This window comes from Dunckerocampus dactyliophorus, chromosome 6 (assembly GCF_027744805.1).
Source record: "Dunckerocampus dactyliophorus isolate RoL2022-P2 chromosome 6, RoL_Ddac_1.1, whole genome shotgun sequence".
Taxonomy (NCBI): domain Eukaryota; kingdom Metazoa; phylum Chordata; class Actinopteri; order Syngnathiformes; family Syngnathidae; genus Dunckerocampus; species Dunckerocampus dactyliophorus.
Genome location: NC_072824.1, coordinates 26,083,014 through 26,109,656, shown reverse-complemented (window position 1 = coordinate 26,109,656; position 26,643 = coordinate 26,083,014). Strand labels below are relative to the sequence as shown.

The 26,643-nt window shown below is 40.1% G+C and overlaps 1 protein-coding gene across 7 annotated transcripts in view; it reads left to right on the top strand.

The window, feature by feature from the left end:
- tenm3 (teneurin transmembrane protein 3) overlaps positions 1–26,643 on the top strand; it is a 247,966-nt gene that overhangs the window by 113,132 nt on the left and 108,191 nt on the right. The window contains exon 2 of one of the 7 annotated variants that reach the window (XM_054779775.1): positions 11,150–11,326. The exons of the other annotated variants lie outside the window; for them this stretch is intronic. Within the exon in view, the coding sequence (XP_054635750.1) occupies positions 11,158–11,326 (169 nt within the window). The 5' untranslated portion in view covers positions 11,150–11,157. The remainder of the gene's footprint in view (positions 1–11,149; positions 11,327–26,643) is intronic. 7 annotated transcript variants of the gene reach the window in all.

Sequence of the window (26,643 nt, the reverse complement as noted above, 5' to 3'; positions counted from 1 at the left end):
GAACCTTCGGACCTTCTGGAACGAATTAATGACGCTAACCAAGGTTTCACTGTAGCTCTGTGTGTACCACATGCAGTATACTTATTTTGGGAGGGACCTTTGCTAACTTCAACCATAACAACAACATTTTCTTGCCTTGACAGAGCAATGACATTATCTCCAGTATAATGCTGGGGTGTAACGCTACACCACAAACACGGTTTGGTATATAACTCGGTTTTAAGGTCGCACTGCTTAGCTTATGTGTAAACAGCTTGAATGATTTTTAAAATTAAACGCTGGCGACCAGTCCAGGGTGTACCCAGCCTGTCGCCCGAAGTCAGCTGGGATAGGCTCCAGCATGCCCCCGCAACCCTAAAGAGGAGAAGCGGTATAGAAAATGGATGGATGAATGGAAACAAAAAAAAATTAGGGCTGTCAAATGATAAAAAATTAGAATCAGAATAATCACCATTTTTCAATTAATTAATCATGATTAATTAGGAACTATGTCAGAAATATGTATACATTGACAGCTCCAAATGAACAGAATATGATATCTAAAACAGGGTTCACCAACGTGGTGCCCGCGGGCACCAGGTAGCCCCCCACGACCACATGAGGCGCCCTCAGGCCTGCATTCCATTCAGCTTTTCAGTTAATAATGTGAGAACACTAAAAAGAAATGCATTCTGAAAAGCAAAATGTGAGTTGTGGATACCAGCATGTTCTTCATGTTCTGGTAAATCAAGCATATTTGGTTTGTTTGGGTTGAAATAAGCTATAAAAATAATTGTTACAAAAATGATTACATTTTCATTTTGTAAAAGTAGCTCTCACAAGAAAAAACGTTTCCCCTGATCTAAAAGATACCGCACAATTCAAAAAATCTAACACTTGTCTCTTCAATAGTACAGTAGCAGAACATTTGAGTCACACTTCAAACCCTGCTATTATAAACAATGAGGAGTTGCGTTCAAATACATCACGTAATACATCACGTAATGCGTCTCACGTTCTTGTAATGACAATGAGGAAGTGTCGCTCCCAGGACTAGAGAGACGTGTGTGAGTTGGAGATACAGTACATACAGTATAAGGTGTTGGAATGGTACTGCTGTTGACGTGGTCAGGTCAGAATGAAGTTATAAAAGAGTGTCAGACTCCGTGTGACTGTGTGGCGACGCCATCTGCCGTCATAACAGAGAGGAGTGCTTGCTCTGGTGCGCGTGTGTTAATTACACACACAAAAACCTGTAATTAATTAAATTAATTTGTTACCACCGTTAATTAGTTTTGACAGCCCTAAAAAAAAAGCAAACTGCTGGAAAGTCATTCTCCAATAGATACAGTTTTCTAATACAAATAAATAAATACAAAATAATATGTAATAGTTGACAATGTTTCTTTTAAGGAAAGTGCCAGTAACAGTTTGAACAGTGTGAATTATAGTGTGCAACTGTGACGTGATTGCTCCTCTACAGCTACTCTTGCACAGTGCATACGTGTGTTGATTGGGGGGGTGGGGGGGGGGGGGGTGATTTAATGAATGTGATCACTCTCAGGATACAGAGAGCAGATGATCAGTTGTAAACATGACCATGTAGAGACAGAAAGGACATGCTGTCATGTAAATAAGATAATTAAGATAACACCATTTTGTTTGTTTAGTAAAATAACATTTTATAGACCTGAGTCTGCACGGTGGCCTAGTGGTTAGCATGTTGGCCACACAGTCAGGAGATGGGGAAAATCTTTGTTTGAATCTCCGTTGGGAATTTCTCTGTGGAGTTTGCATGTTCTCCCCGTGCGTGCGTGTGTTTTCTCCGGGTACTCCGGTTTCCTCCCACATTCCAGAAACATGCAGGTGAGGTTAATTGGCGACTCTAAATTGCCCTTAGGTATGAATGTGAGTGTGTACCCCCGTGTGTACCCCGACTCTCACCCGAAGTCAGCTGGGATAGGCTCCAGCATACACCCGACCCCAGTGAGGATAAGCGGCATAGAAAACGGATGGATGGATGTATAGACCTGTTCTATATGAAAGTATACTTAAATTATTAAATTTAAGTAAATTAAAATCTGTTGTGGTCTGGTGCTTTATAAAAAAAAAAAGTAAAAATAAATTTAACTTCACCTTCTAATATAATGGTAGGGGAAACACTGCTTTCATTTAACATTTTTATTGTATGCTGTTGAAAATAGGTTTCGGAAAATGCACAAGCGATGAGCTTTCTCTCTGTGATGACCTCTTCAACTTCCTGGCCTTCTGTTGTGGTCAGATGTTGGGTACTGCACTGTGTGAGTGCTGTAAATGTTGGCACAGACAATTTAGCAGCTGTAGTCCATCATCATTACTAACAGGAAGCTAAGAGGCCTTGTGAAGTTAAAAGACATGTTGGTTCATTCGGCGCGACTGAAATAACAATGTCATTGGGTGCATGTACTGTACGTCCACCAGGCACGTTGTGGAATACTGGCCGTGTGTTGGTTTTAGAAAACACCCACAAATGTCTAATTTGAGCTTTAAATTATTGCCTTTCTCAAATAAAGACAGAGCTTATGTTTTACAGTCAATTGGCCCAGGAAATACCCAATATTTCCATTTGTGTACACTTGCATGCTGAGTATAGCTTAACTTCTGAACACAACTGCATTTTTGAGGCTGAATAGCACCTTCCAATGAGCTTGGCTGTGTGTAGCTGTTGAAAATGAGTATAATATATTGCAATCTGTCTTTGCATATCTAGCAGAGTCCTAATTTATACCACAAATGCATAACCCACAAGAAGCCATAACCATAAATTTTGTCCAAGGCACGTTTGTGCTTGACTTGAACTGAAGCTTATTTTTTGCAATTAAAGATCATTTTAAAGCCATTTTACAACACTAATGCCTTAATAATGAATGAGACACTTCCGAGACTAGACGATACGGTAAACGAGATCGGGTCTACGAGAACAAGATGAAATTAGATTTTAACATTACTTTTAAGAAAAGTACAACAAATATATAAAAACATATTACAATATATTACAATTGAGTAATATAATTTCTACTGCGTTACACTCTTTGCCCTCTGTTTGTATGCTACCAACCTCGCCTCCACCCACTGAAACTAAGAGACTCTATGACTGACAAAAGGCCTCAAAATGGTCATGGATGGTTCCATGGAACAAACACGCCAAGGTGCTGAAACAAATGCAGGTACAATACAGACTCCCTTCCACATGGCAATGTATCGAGGCGGCCAAAATTATCAAGTTCATTTTCATTTACTGTGTGATTAATCAAGTTATTAATTATTGTCCCAGGCCCGGTGCCCACGCTAACGTTTTTTTCTGAACGAGAAATCTTGTCACGTTTTAATCCTGCAAGATCTTATGACACCTTAAGGAGGTCCTGAATAGGGCTTCAAAATGCAAAAATAAAAAGAAATGATGTATTTATTATTTATGCATTGCAAACAACCATTAAACTGAGACAGGCTTTTCGTCTGCTGATCAAAAGTTCAAGGATCATACCTAAAAAAAACAAAACAACAACACCCACCTATAAAATAGAAATGAAATGTTCAAAAAAGGACTCAGTAATGAATAGCTATGCAATTCTTGTTAATCACCTCAAAAATTGGTTTGGGCGTGCTTGATGCCAGTGTTTCCAGGAGGCTAGGGGATTGTAGGTCCAGGTGGTGAAGATGGCTTCACCGAGGGCACCCACTATCTGGAACTGATGTCCATTTTTGGTAAACGTTCCTTGCCATCCATCTCCATATGTTCTCAATTGGATTTAGATCAGGGGACACACAGGATTGTCCAAAAGAGTGTGGCTATTCCTGTGGAAGAAGTCCTTTGTCAGGCAGGCATTGTGAACCACAGTGTTGTCCCGTTGAAAAACCCAGTTATTGCCACTCAGCCGAGGGTCTTCATGAGAGATGCCCCCTGCAACATCTCTATATAGCCAACAGTGCAAAATGTAATTTTTTGCAATTTTACAACTGGTCCTAAGATTTTGTTCAGGAGTGTTAATAAAGAAAACCTTATTAATGACTATCAATTGAATATATCGCTTGGTATTGTTATGACTGCTGTTGACATGAATAATTAATCATTTATTTTAAAATGGAATTCTGGTGTTGTATTATTCCTGAGTGTTCTGAAAAGTTACCAATTCCAGATCTTATCAGGAATACTTTGTACTGTAGTTTTGTGGAATGCTGATGACTTTATTCCTCTTTCCTCTTTGTTTGTGTGTTGTGTATTTTATTTTCTTGTGGTCGGGATGATGTCAATTTAATATTTTTTCCAGTTCCTTGATGTGTTTGACAAGAAGTACTTTGACTTTTCCGGTCCTCCATTTAACTTGATGGAGATTTTACAGCAGGCACTCCAAATGCCTTGATTTTCCCCCTGCTTACCCAAGTCGCGTGCTTTATAATCACAATCCATGCACAAGTCAAAGCCATCTCAGAGCAGAACTCTCTTTTGTGTTCTTTCCAAATCTGTTTCTCATCCACTTTCATGTTCATGTCAAGACTCTATCTCGGAGTCTGCGTGAGTTGATGGTTTTAGCATGTGTCTCTCCACCACCGTGGCTCTCACTGTTACTGTGCTCGAGGGACACTGTGGCTTTACACCATCTTATAGTTCAGTAGAACAAAAGGCCAACGTGATCTCATAGCCTCGTAAACCAAAAGACAAGTGATAAAGAAGGCCAAGAAAATCGGACTGCAGTGTCCAAATTGTAGCACAGTTAAGTTTGAGGTTTTTTTTGTCTGTTTCCAGGCAGTTGTTTGGGAGAAGCAAACAAATCCCCTAACGTGAATAAAGGGAGGAATGGCGGATGGTGCTTGTCACAATTCTAATCCTCCTCATTGTTTTCCCCTTGTCACTCAACCAAAATTAAATTTAGTCAGTGGACATGATGGGTAGGATTTATGAGCATTTATCATTTGTTTGCCTTTGTCTTGGCTCAAGTGGACATGTTGTGGGACTGTGTGCGTTCTTATGTAAAGCAAAGGAAGAAAGTCTAATTAGCATGCATGTTTTAGCCTGGCCCGATGTCTCATTTATGGCTTGTTAAACACTAGCAGATGCATGAACATTATCGGTTCAACGGGACAATGACACACGTCCCTTACGTTGCGTTTTGTTGATTAGCAAGTTTGTTTTCCGCTCAAGTCTTGTTTAAATTAAGTTAATCAGTTTTATGGTTTACAGTAATCCCTCGTTTGCCATGGTTCATTGGTTCCAGATGCAACCGTGTTACGTGAATTTCCACAGAGGAGGATTCCTTATTTATAAATGGAATATTTTGTTGTTAGAGCATAGAATACCTGTTTACAACCTTGTAAATGGTATTGTTAGCATTATCAGAGCCTTCTACCAACAGTTTATTGAAGAAGGAGAAGAAGAAGAATTCTCAGAAAGGGTAATGATTAAAACTGCGGCTGCACAATTCTTCAATGTGAATCATGATTTTCTTTTCCCTTACTATACTTTTGTCCTACTGCTAAAAATAAACGTCCAATGGTCTTCACTGGCAGCCAGTTAGGGATTTTCTTAATAGAAATGAATAAACAGGCTGAAAATAATCCATCAAGTCAAAAACAAGGCAGGCTCGCTCACTCCACAATACATTCATGCACGTAATATAGAAAAGTCAATTAATTAAAAGTCAACTCTTCTCACGAGTGGGTAGAACCAGGGCAATGGAGACGACTTGCCCTGGCCGGCGAGGCTCACTGGAGGACGGGGAGAACGAGGAAAAAGTGTTGGTCCGAATTAAAACGTACTTTTCTAGCATTGGGTCATAAACATAGCTTCAATAGTCCTCTAATTCCTTCCAAACTACTGTATATTTATACAGCAATCAGTACCTGAGGCAGCATGACAAAGCCTGTTTTCCTTATTTTGGCATAAAACGAACAGATGAAAAAGTGCTTTCTTTGTGCCTGTAGCATTTGTCAAAAATAACCGTGACTTAATCTAACCTTACTTGGCCTCCAGCCATAGCGTTCTATGTGGTAGTGGGTGGCATATGTTAGGCTGCTCCAGATAGCTCGAGGTTAGCCAAAAAGCCTCATATCTTGCATGATGTCACATCCTCCAGTTACGCCAGACTTTGCAAACAATTCTCAAAACATTTCTAGGAAATGTGTTAGTAGTACTGCGATATAAAAGTCATTATATTAAAAGCTACATATGGCTAAAAACATGGTTATATGCTGTGTGAAAAACAAGAGAATGCTTTGGAGTATTTTGATCCTGCATTACATCGGGAGTTTGCTCTTTTGATGGCAACCATTTAGATGCAATCCAAAAGTTTCACTATCAACTCATCATCACAAAAGCTGTTTTCTGTTATTCTATTCCGAGCGATAACAATAACCAACATATACCAACAGCTGTTCTGGTTGGGCATTTGTTTGTTTTTGGTTCTTTTTTTAATATGCATTACTGTTTCTTCAGCAAATTACATATATTTAAAGGCCAAAATGAAACACTATCAAAAATAAATAAACAAGACCTTGTTTGAAATACAACAAATATAGTAAAACCCATAGCTGTATTTGCGTGACAGCATGTCGTTTCTGTCTCTACATGGTCACGTTTACAAACCATCATCTGCTCTCTGTATCTCGTGTGGAGATACGCAATCTACAATCTACTGAGGTAAATAGTAAGGTTGGTAGAGTTAGTTCAAGAGTTCTAGCCAGACTAAACCCTGGATTGTTCACCAGCCAATTACAGGGCAATTTTTGTGAGAATTTAACCAAGAATTAAAGTCAACAACTTAAACCATTAATGACCACATCTTAATGTTCTCATTCTTTTATGATTTTTTTTTTTTTTTTTTTACAAAAGACAACAAAAAAAGAGGATTGTGGTGTAAAAGTATCACCACAAACGTTTTACAGATGCAACTAAAGTATTTGTTCCCTCACTCCAAACTTAACTTTCTTGATTGTTGTTCTTAATTTGTTCAAGGGTAAAGTTAATAAAGCATTCACTGTCAAGATTCAGGAACTCTTAATATTAAAATGTAAATTCCTCAGCTGTTGTTGATTTATCCTGGGAAAGTTGAAGCAAAGTGGAGAACACCTACCGAGTCGCACATCTGTCTGGAAGACAGCTCATAAGAAAACGACGGTGGAGATTAAAAGTCACTAAAGACAATTTGTGTAGAAATGCTGAGGTGTGAAATGAAACGTGAATGCTGGGCATTTCCTGAAATGCTGTATGGAAAATGTGGTATCGTGGTAAAAGTGGGAATTTTTGGGATGTGGAAAATTGTCAACCAGGTTTTAATACATTGAAGAAGAACGATATTCATTTCAACAGGAATTGTTAGGCCAGAAAATGTGAAATTTTGATAAAACTGAGCATTTTTTGGATGTCAGAAATGGATACTGTGAATGCTTTTAATGATTCGGATGCTTTGGTGTTGGCGTTTGGGGAATTGTTTGAATCGGTTGACACACGAGGATGTAGTAACAATTGTCAAAATCAAAGGGAATTTGGGAAATGTGGCATATCAGGAAAATTGGGAATTGCGAGGATGTGTAAAATAGATACTCCGAATTTCATAAAGAAGCTGAATGTTTTGAGTGATGGAATTGTTTGACTCAGTTTAGAGATGTAGACGACGAAAGAATTCTCAAGAACAAAGACAATTTGTGTTATGGAAAATATGATATTTTGGGAAAAATGGGAAATTTTTGTCTGAATGTCCTGAAGGAGCTGTGTATCTTCATGCAGGAGTGGTTTGAATTGGTTGAGAAGTGTGAGAAATTTAGAACTTTTGTGCAACTTCTGAAAAATTGTCCATTATTTTTCAATGGGAATGTTGTCGCGGAAAATGTGGATTTAAAGATTGTTTTTTGGAACATCATAGGACATCATAATGTCATAGGACATCATAGGTCCTCAATGAGCTGAACGTTTTTTATATTGGAATGTTTTGAATGGGTTTAGAAATGTGGAATTAGTGGGAGTGAAAAAATGGCAGAAAAGATTTTTGGTGCAGAATGAAATACAGTATGTTGTGTATGTTCTTCAACATTCACAAATGACAAAGGTTGTCTAGACGGCCCAAGAAAACTGTAACAGTGCTCAAGAGACCACAGAAAACAGATGTGTGTGCGTGTGTGTGTGTGTGTGTGTGTGTGTTTGTGTGCGTGTGTGTGTTTCTGCCAGAACTAAGACAAGCAATAATAAATAAAATGGGGAGGCTGTGATGGCTGTCGTACTCACTCTTTCACACATTCATACTAATTCACTAACTCAGTGCATATTCACACTAGATAGAACAATCTTGTTGTGCCTGATCCCACTTTGACATTTGACCCACGATTGGAAGAGGTGGTCTAGGGTTTGGCAGGATTCCATGCACACGCGCATGCACGCGCTCAACCTAGCAGAGCTATAGAACGACAGTAATGCGAGCGCTCCTCGCAGGTTTTTAATGGCAACCGACACAATCCATAATATACCGAAATTTCCGGTGTATAAGTCGCCTTTGAACCCTGCGGCTTATACAGAGGTGCAGCTAATTTATGACCATGTCCTACTCTTGTGACATCTCCTTTACGCCAGAACTCCTAGTAATCGTTTAAATACTGTGCCTCTCGCGAGTCAGTGGGGAAACGGTAGCTCTTTCTTTGGCAGGAGCCAATCACCAGCCATGAGGGAACTCACAACAAGCTTGTCAACCCATAGGAAATCGCAGGAGGAGCATGAGCCACAGCCATTGGCCAATGAACTGCTCTGCTGGACAAAATGCATGATGGGAAACCCACAGCACACTTCCTCACCCGCAGCTACGTTGATGTGCGAAATACAGACGTGTCATTTAATTCATGCGATCACTCCTCTAGCAAGTAAATAACAACAGCGGCAACCTTGTCTAAAATCAATAATCTGAACAGAGAGGAAGGGGGAATCGCAGCCACGTCCACGAATGGTCTAGTATAACTACGACCTTACTGTCGCTTAGCATTTCCCCCATTCTCTGGCTTTTGACATTGTTGTGACCTTGAATGTCTGATTTCATGAGAGCTTTTCCCAAAAAATGCAATGGAAATAGGTGCTTTTTTTACAGAGCACAAGGGTTATTTATGATTATTCATGGCTTGTTTTTTGCCCGTATTCTAACTGCAGTGCACTCCACGTTGTGATGTTTTAAATTAACTGGGCTGTCAGAGCGTTTCTGTTATTATGTCAGTGTCTCCAGAGTGTGGCTTCTTGTGAAGAATCCCTGTAAGCCCTGCTCTCTACCACTCTCCTCTGGGTTTGCTCTTCCTGCTCCTTGTCCTGCCCTCTTCCTTTATCTCTCATCTCATTATTGTTTCCTGGCTCCTGTTCTACTGTCTCTTCTTCATCTCCACCTCCCAGGCACAGTGTGTGGAAGACCTGGCGTAACACAGCAAGTCAGATGTAGGCAGGCATTGTTGGCATTTTATTATTATTATTATTATTTTCATAGCAGATTCACACACAAGGCATTGTTGCATTCGACCTATACTGTCCTCTGCTGTACACCCACCAGGTACATTCACTTATACCAGACATGTCCAAAATCTGTTGTTAAATATTATTATTACACCTTTATATTCTATTAGCGCAGTGCATTTTCAGTGTAATAGCTTCTCACAGAAGGCCTTCTTGACACAGACACACTCACACAGCACAATCAGAGTTGTGCAACACTTAGATAGGACTCATGGAAAAATTGGCAAACACACAACAGGTGCGTTGTTCTCACTCTCTCTCACACAAGCTTAACTTTTAAGTTTCAATCTCTAGAAGGGCGCGGCTACCTGACCTATGCTGGCGCGGCAACTGCTGTACTCTGTGTACTTCCATTCTGTGCTTTGTGTCCATCTTCCGTGTCAAGTCCAGCTCTGTAACCAAATATAGTGCTGCTAGGCCTGTCACAAACAAATTTTACTGGTCAATAACTGTGCTACAAATTATCGTTGATAATCGATTTTATCGAAAAACATTTTTTAGACCATTTTTTCAATAATTGTCATGAGAGTTGTACTACACATTTGAACCACGGGAGGAAGGCTCCGCTGCCCGAGACACCTACATCGGTATTTTTTTCCCCCAAAGATGTATGCGAATGAAATTACACCCGACATCATATGAAAACGCAGAATTTTCACGGACGTCTCCGCGGACTCTTCCAATCCAGCATCAATTGTGACATTCCTACGAGTGAGGATAAGCGGCATAGAAATGGATGGATGGAATGGAAGGAGCAAGCTAGTTTGCTACTAGTCACACACGGTTGTTTACACACTTGAGAGGCGGTTTGATGAGGTCATTGGGGGAGCCCTTAGGTCTATATACAGCATTGTGTTTATTATCGGCTTTCATTATAGGGACAAATCCAGATATTGACTGATTTTTTATGCCAATATCAGGCAGGTAATATCAGCCCACCGATATTATCCCGATTCTGACAACCCTAATAATATTGATTAATAGAATATTATAGAATATTAAACTAAAAATGATTCAATTATTTGCTAACTAATGCTTTGTAACTGTAGATTTAAGAGATCCTAAGACTGGAAAAGTTGAAGTGAAAAATTTATTGTAAGTCATGTTCAGTATGTCATTTTTTTTAAGTTATAATTTTTGTTTATTAAACGGAGGTCATATTTTGACCTCCGTTTAATAAACAAAAAGGTGACGAATATCAAAGTTGCCCCGGCATCCTTCTATTTTTCCATACGTGAAAACATTTTGGACACCCTGTGTTCCTGCATATTAACAGTTTGTCTTTCTTGTTGTGTGGCGTGAGTCAGCCGTCATGTGAAGGCAGCGTTACATGTTTCCCTCGGGCATCATGTTGAGATGCCAGCAGGCACTGATCTCAGTATTTCAGTGGAAAGTTATTTTAGTACATTGATCAGAGCCTCGGATGTGTGTTGCCTTGAGTCTCCTTGGCAATCATTGCTGGGTGAACATCATGTCCGCCGAGAAAAGACTGGACTTCTGCAAATGGTTCAGGGTTAACATGTAGTTCAATTAAGCTACTGTAGATATGTGCAGAATAAAACAGGAACATCCTCATTATATTCCCATGAATTGTCAATGTGACTCATATGTTCATTCATTAAATTCCTCCCTTTTATTTTTTTAAATTGTTTTTCATAGGTTCCCCCATGCCCTCTCCCTCCTGTCCATCATCTGTCATTGACCAAATCCATCCACAATCATCCCGTCTGCATGACAACCAAGTGTTAAGTGACACAGCTGAGCCTGACGAAGAAGAAGAGGAGGAGGAGGAGCAGGTGGATTATAGAAGCCGATTGTACTTACCGGTAAACCATGGTAATGAACTATAATCTTTTTATTTGCAACGGTTTAAATGGTTCCTTCTGGCTTACTCCCTGCTCTGAAATGTACAAATGTAACAAGACAGATTTATTTGAATTATGTTTGACTTCTCTTCAGTTTAATATTAAGTTTAGTAACTTTTTGGAGCCCAGGGTACTGTTGTGTTTATCTTTATATCGACAAATTTGCCCTATGGAGTCAGCTATGGACGCAGAGTGAAAAAAAAGTTCTCCCATTCTGTGTGGAAGTGGTACGTTTTTGGCTTCTTACTTTGTCCTTCTTCCCTATTCAGTTTTAAACTCTTTCTTCAAGTTCTATTAAATAAATAGGAGGCTATCTGGTTAGCTCGGTGGCTTGCTAATGTTGAAAGCGGTGGCCGTCTCTTATGTCCTTGTAGAGATCCTCTAGCCTCTGCATAAGAGTGTGGTGTAAACAAAGATAGTGTTAGCGAGGATGGAGGATAGACTCTTGTCATTATGTTCAAGACACTAAAATAGCAATGAACTGTCCCAATGCTAATTTGAGTTAGCATATGTTATTATTGCTTATCATGTCTACTGTATTAGATAATAGAGGTGTTATTTAATGTCTACAGCGCTCTAATAATGTAAAAAAAATAGAAGCTTTTCTATGCTCTAACTACCCAAATATTTACTTTATTAACCCATTAGACGCCAGAGTTTTTTTTCACTTTTTTGCCTAAATTAAGCATTTTCAAGCATAAAAATGGCTAAATTAACAATAATACAAAAATAAGGCACTCAGAAGACTCGGTAAAAGAAGCTGTGGTGATGTGTAGTTTTCTACACTGGTCACTAGGTACCAGTAATGTTACTATAATGTTCGGCGTGACACACAAGCACCAGACTTGATTACCGGAACAACATGCTTTTATTGCAGGTTTGATGATCTCACAACAGGTCCAATAATCCCCAACAGGTGCTACTGTTACGACCGTAACCCATGTCAAGCTAAAACTCAACTCTGAACTCCCAATGCCACTTCCTGTCTGCCCAACACTCAGCTTCCTAAGCACCAGAACACATTTACACCAACACATAACGTGTGAGTCTGTATTCATGTCTTAAATGTCTTATCTCAGCGTAAAGGTGACTATAGGGGTACTAATTCATGTATAGAGGGCTCTAATCATGTGAAAAAAACATATTTAGAAGGTCCTAAACAGGTTTTCTATCCTCTAACTTGATTTATAAATAAAGAATCCTACTTTGTGGAAATTCACTTATCGTGGTCGTGTCTGGGACCAATTAACTGCGATAAAGGAGGGATTACTATCGGTACGTGGGCTGTTGGAAGGGCTAGCTGTTGGCTTTCTAACGGTGCTAAGTTTGTTGCATTTGTTTTTTGCTTTCTAAAATTCTTCATGACCTATGCTGGTGTCTGACTGCTTGAGGTTTTCAACATTTGCCCATTTAAGTGCTTATGGTTTGAATTGTCTTCTGTTTTCCTAAAAATCAGTTATGTTTGGCTTTTAGGTGATGTTCTCCTAGCACTGTGGACATGTGTTTATTGATACTGAGCAATTAGCATATCAACACAGACAAAACCCAGCACTCCCCAGTACGCTATTGAGATATTTTACATCATCACTATATTTCAACAACAGTGTTCAGAAATGTGAAATGTTCAGGTTGTATGAAAAAGAGCCAACAGAGTAAGTTGAACTGAGGGTTTTTTTCTCTCACTTGGAGGCTTTTTTAGTCTCAGTGTAAACATGCAGTGGCGGCAAAAGTTCGAGATGGAGATTATCCAATTATGTGGTAAAAGATAAAGAGAGATTCATGGTCTCAAGCTGAATAGGTCGCTCGTTGAGGTAGTGGAAAACAGATGTAACCTCTTTTTTTGGTTGAACTCAGGCCAACTTTTAATTGGACTGTTTTTGGGAAAGATAAACAATTGTGTCACCGGCATTAGCAGTGGCTTTATCAGTCTACTTGTTTTTCATTTGTGAGACTAATTCATGGCACACTGTATATGACAAACATTAGACTCAGCAGGATTTATCCTACCGTCATATTCGAGGGGCGCCAGATCAAAGCTTTTTATTGTGAAAGTGTGCTGTGCACATGCGTGTGTGCACCCCAAATGTGTGCGCGTGTTTGTTCCCCCCACGCCCCAAAGCTGTAAATCAAGGGGAAACTGCAGATTTTTTAAAAATCAGTCCAGCCGTAAGAGCTTATTCCAGTGGGTTTAGTCAAGATCGCCTCCGGATGCTGTCAGGTTCTGTTGGCTCTCCAATGACCCTGCATCATTCTGTCATCGTATATTTCGATGGGAAACAGACCTTGATGGTTTGAAGAAAGGAACGAGGACAACCGCAATTGCACCCAGAGTAGAGCAGGAAAGGTGGCGTAAAAAAACAAAAAAAAAAGAAGGACCAGTTCTGGGTCGAGGCAGTGTGAGAAAGTGTTGCTGACAGCTGAATGGAATGATCAGAACAGACAGAACGACGTCTGTGCATGTTTATGTTGCCATCTAAACATAATCAGAAACAGCTCTGAAATGATTTGAATGTACCAAATGCCTGTGCGTGCGTGCGTGCGTGTGTGTGTGTGTGTGTTTGCAGATGTGTGTGGTCTTTTTCCCACAAAGTTGTCCCAGCCTTACTTTACCAACCACTGCACAGCCAAACATCTAAAATATCACTCTCACCACTTCCTGTACTCTTTTTCTTTTCCCCCCACTTTCACTAATGTTTCTCTTTTTGCCTTCCTTAAGTCACACCGTGTATCTTGACAGGAATTAAGTAATTTGTAAATTAGCTTTGATTGTTCACAAGCAGTTCATCAAATACATCATTTTGATGGTGTGGACAAGAGGTAGCCTACACAAAGCTTACATTTCATGTATTACTTGGAGTACCTATTTTACTGACTAATACAAGGGTGGGCATACTCTTTGACTTGCTAGCCACGATGGCTTCTAAATGTACTTGTTCTGTCAACGTGTGGCATTTTTTTCTTGCATTACTGCATGCTTTAAGTGTTGCAACAGGATATAATGACAGACCAACTCAAAAAAGGGACTTGGATTTTACAGGTTTCTACTGAATAAGGCAGCCAGAATGTACATGATTTACAATTTGGACTATGAATTATAAAACATTGAACGTCAAGTGACTCCTTACTATTTACTTGGATTCAGATGATTTCCTACCTCCTTGATTTTGCTGTGCGAAGCCGCAAAATTTTAACCGCAATGTGGCAGAGGGATGACTGTATACATACTGTAGATAGATATGTTTATTGTCATTACACACAATATACAACAAAACCTGGTTCGCTGGCTCCACTTCCATTTCTCGCAGCAAGCAGTAGGACATGCTAAAGCAGATATGATGAAAATGTTTAAATGTTGTGTTGTAATGTATATAAACACATGTCCATTCAGTCATTGATATGTGTACTGTATATGTGGGTGTGTATGTCACTGGAAAGTGCAGAGCATCTTTTTATAGAATTCATCCATCCATCTTCTATGCCGCTTATCCTCACTAGGGTCACGGGTATGCCTATCCCAGCTGACTTCGGGTGACACTGGTCGCCAGTCGATCGCAGGGCACATATAGACAAACAACCATTCACACTCACATCAACACCTATGGACAATTTAGAGTTGCCAATTAACCTAACATGCATGTTTTTGGAATGTGGGAGGAAACCGGAGTATCCGAACTCCACACAGAGATGCCCAACGGAGATTCGAACCCAAATCTTCCCGATGTCCTGACTGTGTGGCCAACATGCTAACCACTAGGCCACGTTACATATTCCATTAGAATTATTTTGAATTACGCAAATGGTTCAAGGCTCATGGTAGTTTAAAAGTAACATTGCAAATCCGGTCGCCAGTGACTGCTTTGGGGTTAAAGGGCAAAAATAGTTAGGAAAAGTTGGGCGAGCCAGAAGCTTAATGGGCTGCATATGGACCGTGGGTAGTAGTTTGCCTATATATGCCTGAGCTAATCTGACACAAACTGTTCACACACACGCTTATGATGCAGCCTCAGGGGTAACAAGGGGTTCAGTAGATCTCTGTCTGTAGGAGAAACTGGGAAACCCTGCAGCTTTCCACTTGACTATTCTATCACCTGAACACATATGAAAATGCTAACCATAGACAGTTTTCCAACTGCCAAAACGGGGGAAAAAAATCACTCCAGCTCCAACAATTTGGTGGATTTTTTGGACCCTGGATCTTGACAAAAATAATATCTTTTTACAAATGCTCACATAGAGCAACATGGGCAAAAATGAAAAGGTATAACACAAAATAGTACAATCCAAAACTAAACCCAAAACACGGTGAAAGTCAAGGAACAAATAGACAGTGAGAGCAACAGGTAATGCGATGACAAAAAATAACAGCTACTTCAAAAAAACAACTAAGACAAAACAGGGAGGTGAGCAGGAAGACAGAATAGCTCAGTGCGGCAATGACAAAAATAGAATAGTAACAAAACAAGACAGAGGATACTTCATGAAGAAAAAGATAACAGCTCTTGGAAGTCGATCGTAAAGTACAATCTGGTGTCTTCCTGCTGCAGCCGCAATGCTTAAAAGCACGGCTGTTTACCAGCGTGCCCTGTTGCTTGACCTTGCACTGGAAATAATGGAGGCTGGACATACTGTAGGAAACATAAGAGTACACACGTAGGCAACCAATTCAAAATAAAGGGCAGAATGAAAACACAGAATGTAACAGATTTTCTTGACTTTTAAAAAAAATGCTATTTGGTGGAAATATATGTAAGAAAGGACCAGTCCAGGGTGTACCCTGCCTCTCGTGCAAAGTCAGCTGGGATAGGCTCCAGCATACCCCTGTGACCTTAGTGACGACAAACAGCATAGAAGATGGATGGATGGATATGTAAGAAAGAAAGCATTTTTTTTTTTACAAATCATGAACCAATTGTAGGATTTCCAGTAGAATACATTGTTGGTTGTGTCCCAAGTATCGTAATTTCCAAACCATAGAGTGCACCGGTATATAAGCCGCACCCACTAAGTGTAAATTTAAAATTGTACATTTTTAGGCCACACCGATCTATAAACCGCAGGTGTCCACGTTGTAACTTGGAATATTTAGTACATAAACTCACCCCGCCAAGATCCACCAGCAGACATGAGCAAAAGCCGCTAGCTTGATCGCCTTCAACCTGAAAGCCACATCACATGCACCTCTCCCCGCATTCACCTGATGAGTTGTTGTGGTGTCAGATCGATACTGAAATATTCATACCTGCGATACCAGATCTTTAAGCTCTGAAATCGAATCAAATCAAAATTTTGGTACTTTGATACTTCAGGCATTTAAGGCCATGTTTATCATTAACAGGAATGCAGTAGAAAGTAACTAAAATATTCAGACCTTGTTTAAATCGTATGCAGTTGTTGAAAATAAATGAAAAAATTACTCTGATGTCTCATATTATATATTTTCGGAGCTATGCTATGATTTGAAATACACTTCTTTTAAAAATGCACCCAAGACAGCTGCATTTGCACAAAGTAAAATATCAGCGTATGAACCGCAAAAAGTAGTGGCTTGTTCACCGGAAATTACGGGAATTAGCTCCGTTCAAAGCATATTACAACAAATCAGTTTTCCAAGACAAGTGAACAGTGAAAAGGCATTCGGTTACTAGAACTTGAAGCAACCACTTTCTTTTCTTTTCTGAGAATGAAAAGATGCCAAACAACGGTCCACAGCCTTTTGATGCCTCCGTGACGCCAAGGCCATCAGCTCAGTGCGGAAGAAGCAATAGAAAAAAAAAAGCAAAGTTTCTTTGCAAATGGCGGGATGACGCCAAAGCTTATTGACAACGTCTGTACTAAAAGTTAAAGGGAGGTCAGACATGGCAAAGAGAGACAGCAAATAACACTTAGTGCTTTTTAATCCAAGACCAAGTAGACAATTCTCCTCAACACCAGAAATAATCAATGAGCCACTGAATGAAGAAGAGGATAGAGCGATTCAGGGTGAGAGCTGGAAAAAAAAACATTTCTCCTCAACGCCACTCCTAATCAATGAAGGCAATGGGATGAAAAGAATCAGAGACAATGAAAAAATCCTTCCAGACATGAGAATGAATCAATTTTACATACGCTATTATATTAAGGGCGCTCCCAAGGAGGTCACGTTAATTAAATAAAATGTAATTTGTATATATTGCAAGATCACAATAGTAGTAAATGAAAGTGCTTGTGACGCAAAAAGAACTTTGAAAAAAAAACAATAACAAAATGAATATACTCACTTAATAAAACATTTCTGTCATACTGCTGTTATAGATAAATAAAAAACTATGAAATAGGAGTGAAATGAAGTGGTGATTTTGACAGGCCCACCAGCGTGTTTTCTGAACCGACGCCATCCTGGTGGTGACGTCACTGCCAGAACACGTTCCGGAAACCAGATTCTAACACATGCAGCCATGAGCTCACAGCAAAGATAACAAAGTGACAGATCTGCAACAACAACACAATAATAACGTTCACTGATGTTGTCCTGAGATGACTATGGTATAACACACACAAAACTATGGCCACAAGTATGTTTTTTTGACTCAAAATGAAAGACTAGTTATCCCTGGAATGAAACCCAATAATATTATTCATAGATTTGTAGAACAGATCTAGTTAAGGTAGGGTGAGGTAGGTAGGGTGAGGAGCTTGGTCACCTGAACTGGAAGAGGTGGCCGGTGACCGGGAAGTCTGTACTTCCCTACTGAATCTGCTGCCCCCGTGACCCGGGCCCGGATAAGCAAAAGAATAAGCAAAAGAAAATGGATGTGTAGATGTATCTAATAAAAATATGGATTTACTAACTGAAACTGACAGATCAACTGCAAGATCTAGCTCCAGAACACTGACACCGGCAATCAAGTGCAAACAAATACAGCCATGAACGCATGCGAATAATATGACATATTCACAACAACATAATATTGTGTTGTGAGTTGTATGATATGTTTTACTGGCAGTGATAGCTACAACAGATATCACATTAGCCGCCTCGCTAGCGCGTCAGTTAGGAATCCAAGCTGCATTAGCTGCCATGAGCACAAGGCTGGCTACTATGAAGCATATTAGCAGGAGAAATGTGAATTAACTTACTTTTTGAGAAATTGAGAATGCATTGTAATGAAGTAGAAGCTCTGGGTAGGACCGTCTGGTGTCGACGTGACTTGCCCCTCCTCCTCCAGACCTGGAAGAACTGCCGGAGTGATAAATATTTCAATATCGAGTACACATCTAACACAGGAAATATGCCTTTCAATGTTATTCAATGTTATATCTGCAGAAATACCACGATTAACGTGTTTCGGTGTCATGAGCACTTTAAGGATACCTGTCCTGCAGAAGATGTCAATACATAGTTCTTTCATTGAACAAACTAAATAGTATTATCTTTTTTATCCTGTTTGCGTGACAGCATGTCATTTCTGTCTCGACATGCTCACGTTTATTTACATCAGGGGTGTCAAACTATCTATTGTCTTTTTTAAGAGCGGGTTGCTCAATGTTTCATATTGCCCAAAACTGACTACTACTACAATTTTGCAATAATCAATCAATATTCATTGGCGTTGTGATGTATTTACAGGATTCCATTTCCTTAACATTCCCAAGCATTTTTTTTCCACAGAATCCTCTACTGTGTCACCCCAGGGTAAGATTAACTTTTCTATGTGAATAAGTGGGTTACAACCACAAGCTTGCCCCAAGGACGACACGTCTACTAAATACACTCAAGTACATGCATGCACTTTTGTTAAATTATGTGTACCTTTGGAGGACCATGAAATGGGATTTAGTTGTACTCAATTGTTTTAACTCACAGCGTATTTCTGTTTTAAATGCACTAGCAAAGCTTGAATAAAGGAAACCTGTGCCAGTTTACATTTAGACTGTATTTTATATTATGTATGTATTTATCAAGCGCTGTTTTAAAACCACACAGTCAGGAGATCGGGAAGACCTGGGTTCGAATCTCTCTGTGTGGAGTTTGCACGTTCTCCCCGTGCATGCGTGGGTTTTCTCCGAGTACTCCAGTTTCCTCCCACATTCCAACGTTAGGCTAATTGGCGACTCTAAATTGTGAGTGTGAATGCTGCCCTGCGATTGGCAGGCGACCAGTCCAGGGTATATGCCGCCTCTCGCTCGAAGGCAGCTAGGATAGGCTCCAGGATACCCCCGCGACCCTAATGATGATAAGCGGCATAGAAAATATATGGATGGATGTTTTAAAACAGCCAGTACTGCACCAAAGTGCTGTACATGCTTAACAAAAAAGTATGGTAATAAATTCAAACTTTATAACAAATAAGAGACCAAAAAGACAGGCATGCAACAAACTAAGCAAACAATAACAATGACTAAAAACAGTGAAAGGTACAAATGAAAACATCCATTCATCTATTTTCTATACCACTTGTCGTCATTAGAGTCACGGTATGCTAGAGCCTATCCCAGCTGACTTTGGGTGAGAGGCGCGGTACACCCTGAACTAGTTGCCAACCAATCGCAGGGCACATATAGACAAATAATTATTCACAGTAACATTCATACCTGTGGACAATTTCGAATCTCCAGTTAGCCTAACATGCATGTTTTTGGAATGTGGAGCTACGGTACGGAGACGAGGAGAACATGCAAACTCCACACAGAGTTCTTCCAACGGAGATGCTAACCCGGGTCTCCTGACTGTGCAGCCAACATGCTAACCACTAGGCCACCGTGCGGCCAAATAAACACATGGAGACGTTCAAAGATGTCCAGTGTCAAAAGCCAGTGCAAATAAGTGTATTTTGAGCATCAATTTAAAACTCTCAACAGATGTAGCCACTATAAGGTTCGGAGGAAGAACATTCCAGAGCGTGGCGCCTGCTACCAAAAAGGCTCTGTCTTTACTGGTTTTTAGTCTGGACCTTGGAAACTCTAATAGACACTGGTTAGGTGACCTCAGAGCTCTGAACGAAGTGTGCAAAACAGGGAATTCCGGTTTATAAGGTGCAGCCAGCCCATGGAGAGATTACAAAACAAATAATAAACTCTTAAACTGAATTGTAACAACAACAGGCATCTAGTGGAGCGAAGCCAGAGCAGGAGTGATACGGTCGTGCAGTCGCAATTTGGACCAGTGGTAAGCCGCAAGTGGAGGACTGTTTCAAGGTACAATAGTCCAGGAGAAAAACCTTTCTGTCAAATATGATTGAAACCACTCTAGAACTGGCATTTGAAACCTGCACATGGCTCAAGACAAGTTAAAACATTTATGGTCAACAGTGTCGAATGCCGCAGTCAAGTCTAGAAGAAGGTTTAAAACAGTAGTTTATGCACCGTGATGAGATTTAAAACCGATTTAAACAAATTTAAAATGAATTTTTCACAGATGGAAGCAATTCACTGCCTGAACTGCCTTAAAGTAAAGCCTGTGGTTGTCTGTCGGGAACACATCCACTAATACCGCCAACGTGTAAAAGAGTTAATAAATAGGAGAACTGTCCAAGACCTTTCTAAGAATGTTAAATCTTCTGAAGCTCTTGAGATCGGGCATCTGGTTTAGAGGCTGTAGGATCTCGTCTCTGCTATTTGCGGTACATACAGCCCTGATGGCCTCATCAAGCTTTGACCTTCAGCGTACACTGGGCACAGCTGAGTGTGAAGCTTCTGGGATTAGACTCCTCCTCCCTTGTAAAACCAGAAAAGGGTAGATTCCACCCCAACTCATAGTAGAGTGAGGTCTTGCCTCAGGTGGAGCAGTTCAACTGTCTCACGGTCTTGTTCATGAGTGAGGGAAGAGAAGAGTGGACCAGAAGATCTGTGCAGCATCTGCAGTAATGCGATTGTTGTACTGGACCGTTGTAGCAGAGAGCGAGCTGAGCCAGAAAGTAGAGCTTTTGATTTACCGGTTCATCTATGTTCCCATCCCCATCTATGGTCAAGAGCTTTGGATAGTGACCGAAAGAGGAAGCTCATGGACACTCACCCTTACAGATAGATTGATAAATTCGGTCATCTAGGAGGGGCTGCTCCTTCACATCGAGAAGGGCCAGTTGAGGTGGCTTGGTCATCTAGTTTGGATGTCTGCCAGGCATGCCTAACTGGGAGGAGGCCCCGGAGTAGACCAGAGAACATGCTGGAGGGATTATGTTTTTTCTTGGTGTCCCTCCCAGTCGAACTGAAGGAGGCGGCCAGAAACCTGGAAGTCGGGTTTTCCGAAAGAGACTGCTGCCCTCTCAACCTGGACCCCGATAAACGGAAGAAGATGAATGGATGAATGGATCTTGAGAGAGAATCAATAAACCAATGCCATTAATGGGGTGTAATACTGAAAATGACAACTGTAGTTATAGTTGTTACAGTTCTGTCAGAAATTGTTAGTACTTACAAGACTCGCATCTTTTTTTTACCTATTCAGTTTGAAAGTCCCCTATCGTTACACAAACCAACAACAACAACAAACAAAAACAACAGCAAAACTGTCACTGACATGTTTCCAAGTGCAAAATATTGCTGTTGAGGTTGGTAATGTTTTTAAGGCAAGTCATGTTTGTATCCACAAGCAATAGGATGATTCCATTTTACATGTAAATCAATGGCAATCTTAAAAGGTTGTCTGAAAAGTTTATATTTACTATATTGTAATTGCTGGGTTTTACGTGACATCACATCGGACCCAACTCAAAAAGATGTGGGGCAAACTAGTGTATTCGTAACTAGAAGTCACATACAATCAGAGCAAAATACCATATACATTTGCGTTCTCGTATGTGGAAACTGTTCGAGTATGTATCCCGGTAAATGCAATTACTGCGATAGTCCATCATAACGGGAAAAAAGTTCAGGAAACAACCGTTAAATGCAGAAAAGCCACCTTTCTCTGCGTTTGCTAACCCTGAGCTCTATGTCGAGTGGAGCCGAGTATGGACACGCTCCAGTTTACAGTGAGCAACAACATGCACAATTTATACTAAAATTAAAGTTACAACAATGTTCCAACTCAAACATGTGAAATGCATAAATATATGCCACCTGTGTGGCACAATCCAGGGCTTCCAGCAGCTCGGAAACACTACGCGAAATTGGGCTGAAACTTGGCTACAGTATGGGGCTCAGACTTTGCCAAACTGTGCAGCGATATTGAAGGACACATACAAGAATGTACTCATGTAGATTGATTTGGTGTACTAACGCAAATAGACATGTTAGAAGCATTACTTTCATGTCTGACGCTGAAATAAGCCTTTGCTGCTTTTTGATTGTCTTGTTTTTCAACTATTTTATGTCTTCATGCATCACACAAATGGAGAAAGTAATTCCAACGACATGCACCATTATTCGCGTTCATTTCCAAAATATTGCACGAGCATACTGAGTTTGTATGTGGCTGTCGCTTATGTTTGCCCCCCGTCTGCTCATCGGAAGTGACGTGACCTACCTCGATGTCGCGTGGTTGAAACTCAGCAATTAAAATTGTCTAAACTTGTCATATATCTGTTCAATAAAATTCAATGCGATGAGATATATTCCATGCATTCAGCTCAGTAATGCACAAAAACATTCTCGGAGATTGGTACATAAACACGTTAGTGTAAGAAAACCCGCTGGCTCATAGGACCGAATTAGATAATAGATAAATGACCAAATTAGCTCAAGCAAAGGAAGACCCACTGACTAGAGGAACGTGGTTTTCCATACTAACAACTTAGAGGGAAAAAAAAAGGCCTGAGAGAAAGTGGGAGAGATGGGGCGCCAAAAGCTGACTTGGCAGGAGAAAATGAAAGAATAAGGGTGAGAGAGGGAGGGTGTATGAGTGGTTAGTACACTGGTGCTTCAATACACAGAGAAAAATGTGGAAGACTGATTAGAGCCTCTGAGAGGGTTGCAGCTGCCTACACTGAAGGAGTACATGAAGGAGAGGATTGGAAAGTAAGAGGAGGTCAGATGAAGAGGATTGCACGAGTGTCAGAGAGGGGATGGGAAAGTGGTATGAGGATAGAGAATAAAAAGTAAAAGTCATGCTACAGTTAGTGTGACCGGAGAAAGTGGAGAAAGTTTTGCGTAAAAGCAAAAGGACCAACTGTGTGCGGATACAGTCCTCTTTCTATCTTTCTTATGGTGATACTTTTGTTTGTCTCGGACATGCTTAAACCTTTGGGGTCCAGGGTAGGCTGGGCTGCTTCTGCGATAGCACGGCAGCGTGCATGCATGTTTGTGTTGATAGTCAAACCTCCCAAAGCTGTAAACCTAGAGGAAATACTGAACAGTTAAAACCATGTGGATACAGTAAAACATGCTGTAGTTCTCTTCTTGTCCCCCTGAACAAATCCTTCCTGGGTAAACATGTGCTACATTCAAGACCTCTAATCTCTCATGCTCCATCTCTCTTGTTTTTTTTCTTTTTTCTGTTCTTTACTCGGTGTGGGTCATCCGTCCAAGAGGGGCACACAAAGATAGTTGTTTGAAAGAACCCAGACTCGCTGCCTTCTTCTTGCTGGAGACCAGAGGTGGAATGAGTTTTCACGCCTCACAAACCACGAGTCTTAACTCTTCTCCTGACCTCATTCACTCTGTCAAGTGTCCATACCTTTTTCCACCTCCTCCTCTCTTGTCCCTTTTCCCTTCTTCCTCTTTCAATCACTCACTTTCTGTCGTTCACTTTCTCTCTGCCTATGCTGCAGTCTGTCTGTCGTTGGATTTTGCTATCTGTTGAACGCTGTTGACCATTGCTGTACTGAAACTTTTCTTTTGTTGCTGTTTAATTGCACATCACGCGATAGAGTTTAGCATAAACTCTGACCTATTTTTTCAGTTGTTGTCACAAACGTTTGTTTTTGTTGTAATTTCGGATTTCATCGTCTTCCATAACCTTTGTTCCTGTCATTGACAATTTGTCACATTTCGAATGTACCATCAGCAAACAGTTATAGGGATGCAATGGTACGCCATAATTACGGTTCAGTTTGTATACCTTCATTTTAAGGGCGCGTTTCAGTTAATTTTGCGTAAGGTACGGTAAACAAAATGTAAAAGGTAAAACTGCTTAACTTAGGCTTGAACAGCTTTCATCATTTTTAAAATGAAACATAAAAAAAACACAAAGTGCTAGCAGGTCATTGTCAGATCAAAAGTCCATCCAGGATTTTGGGAGATTTTTGCGATTGTTACAGCCTACAATGTCTGAATTTGTGGCTGCTTTTTCAGAATGTTGCGGCAAAAGTCGCAAAGGTTTGAAGCTTTCTTTTTTTTTGTTTAATAACATTGCATCGACTTGTGATTGTATGAATTTTATGTCATGTTCCTTCCTGTCCTGCTCTCTTATTTTGGAGTGATGCACTTCCTGCTGGGGGGAAGCTGCAGCCACTTTACCCCAGTGGTATGGTGCACAGCTGTTCACCATCACAATTAGTGGAGTTGAAAAGCCCAGCGTCGTCGCAAGTACGCCGCTGGTTCATTGTCTTGTTTCTCTTCATGCTGTCACATGAATCTTCCTCCGACCTGTTGCTACTACCTTGGACTACAGTGCATGTTTGGTTTATTTTTCCAGAGCCTTTTTCATCTCTGTCTCTTTCTGTTGTTTACCCCTGCTTAATTAAAAGACTTATTTTCACCGCTGTCTGCCTCTGCATACTGGGGGTCAAGCACTCGACAGCTCCACGTCTCGTAACATTTATTTTTAGCAATGTTTTAAGTGCTTTTTGTAACCTTAACCACATAAAGCACAGAATTTTAAGAAATTAACAAAATATGCCTTTTACCACATATCGATACAAATATTATTTTTATTGTTGCTGTTATAATTACTAATTATAACTAATAATCATCATGATTAATTACAATAACATTGTAATTCATTAATAAACATTATTTTAATTTTTTTGTGTTAAGAAACACACATAAGTTTTGGTTAGACAGCTCATGTGCGCACTTGAGTGCCGCCTCGGGGACAAATTTGATTGGCAAAAATGCCAATTGTGAGCGAAAAATATGCGGGGAAGTTGTGAGGCCACGCATAATTTGCAGGGATTGGTTGCATTTGGGTGCAATCGACACACTTTATTTTATTTTATTTTATTTTATTTTATTTTATTTTATTTTATTTTATTTTATTTTATTTTATTATTTTATAAGGGTCTGGGGATACAGTTAAAAATAATCATTTAACCATACCAAAACTGTTAATGGATTTTGTGATGCTGTGTCATATTTTAGACAATTTATTGTCAGCGCTGCCTCTTCATATATTCATAATCAAGATTTTTTTTTAAGGCATAACGGTAGACTTTGTATGACAATCGTTTAAAATAAAACATTCAAGAAATAAATTTTTAAAAAAATCAAGTAAATGGCGCAATTCACATGTGTCTGAAAGGAATTTAGTATGTTTCCCTTGCAGTACAAATTCCCCATTACCATCAGCATCCCTTTCAGTGGCACATTTCTTACTAAAAAATGGCTTTTTTCACTGACAATGTGACTGATTTGGAATTAGCTTACATTCTCTCTGTAGAATCGTTGTTGATTTGCATTTAACCCGTTAGATTCCTTGTGTTTTTGGTACAGGATGGCTCACATATGTGGAAGAGATCTAATTTCTATCAATGTTTTCATTCCTCCTCTTTATGGTTTTCTACGTGAACACGTCACCTTTTGTTCTGAAAATGGATGACATACTTTAAAGGAAAACTGCACTTTTTTTTATTTTGGCCATCATCCACAATCCTTATGCGAGGCATGAACACATAACTTCTAAAGATATAAAAGTCGATAAAAAGAGACAGCTCATTACCGCACTTAATAGGACACACCTATGCCGCCTACAAAGCTCGCTATTAAAACACCTCCAAAAACCTCCAACAAGGTTTTATGGTTTTATAAACATGCTGGAACCATGTAGTAACTGGTGCATTCACGATATCATTGTAATACGGTATTTTGCCGTCACGTCCTTCCTGGGTGCATTGATTTCAGATAGCAACATAGGAACGCACACCTACACTAGCATTAACTTTTCCAAACTCAAAAATAAAAACACAGCAGCTTTGGCAGCGGCTCCAATATGCGGCGTTATCTTTTGCTAGTGGTTTGAGGCACTGTGAGTGCGGTGCTGACGCGTTCCAGGCAAGCTGTGGTGAAGCTAGACGCTACCCGGCTAGTAGCTAGCCGGTGTGGTGTGGCAACGTGTGACAAATGCGCCTTAACTAGTTTGGCGTAACAATGTTAATAATAATAATAACAATGCCACTTTAGCGTGGTTAATATGCACGTCACATTATATGTAAA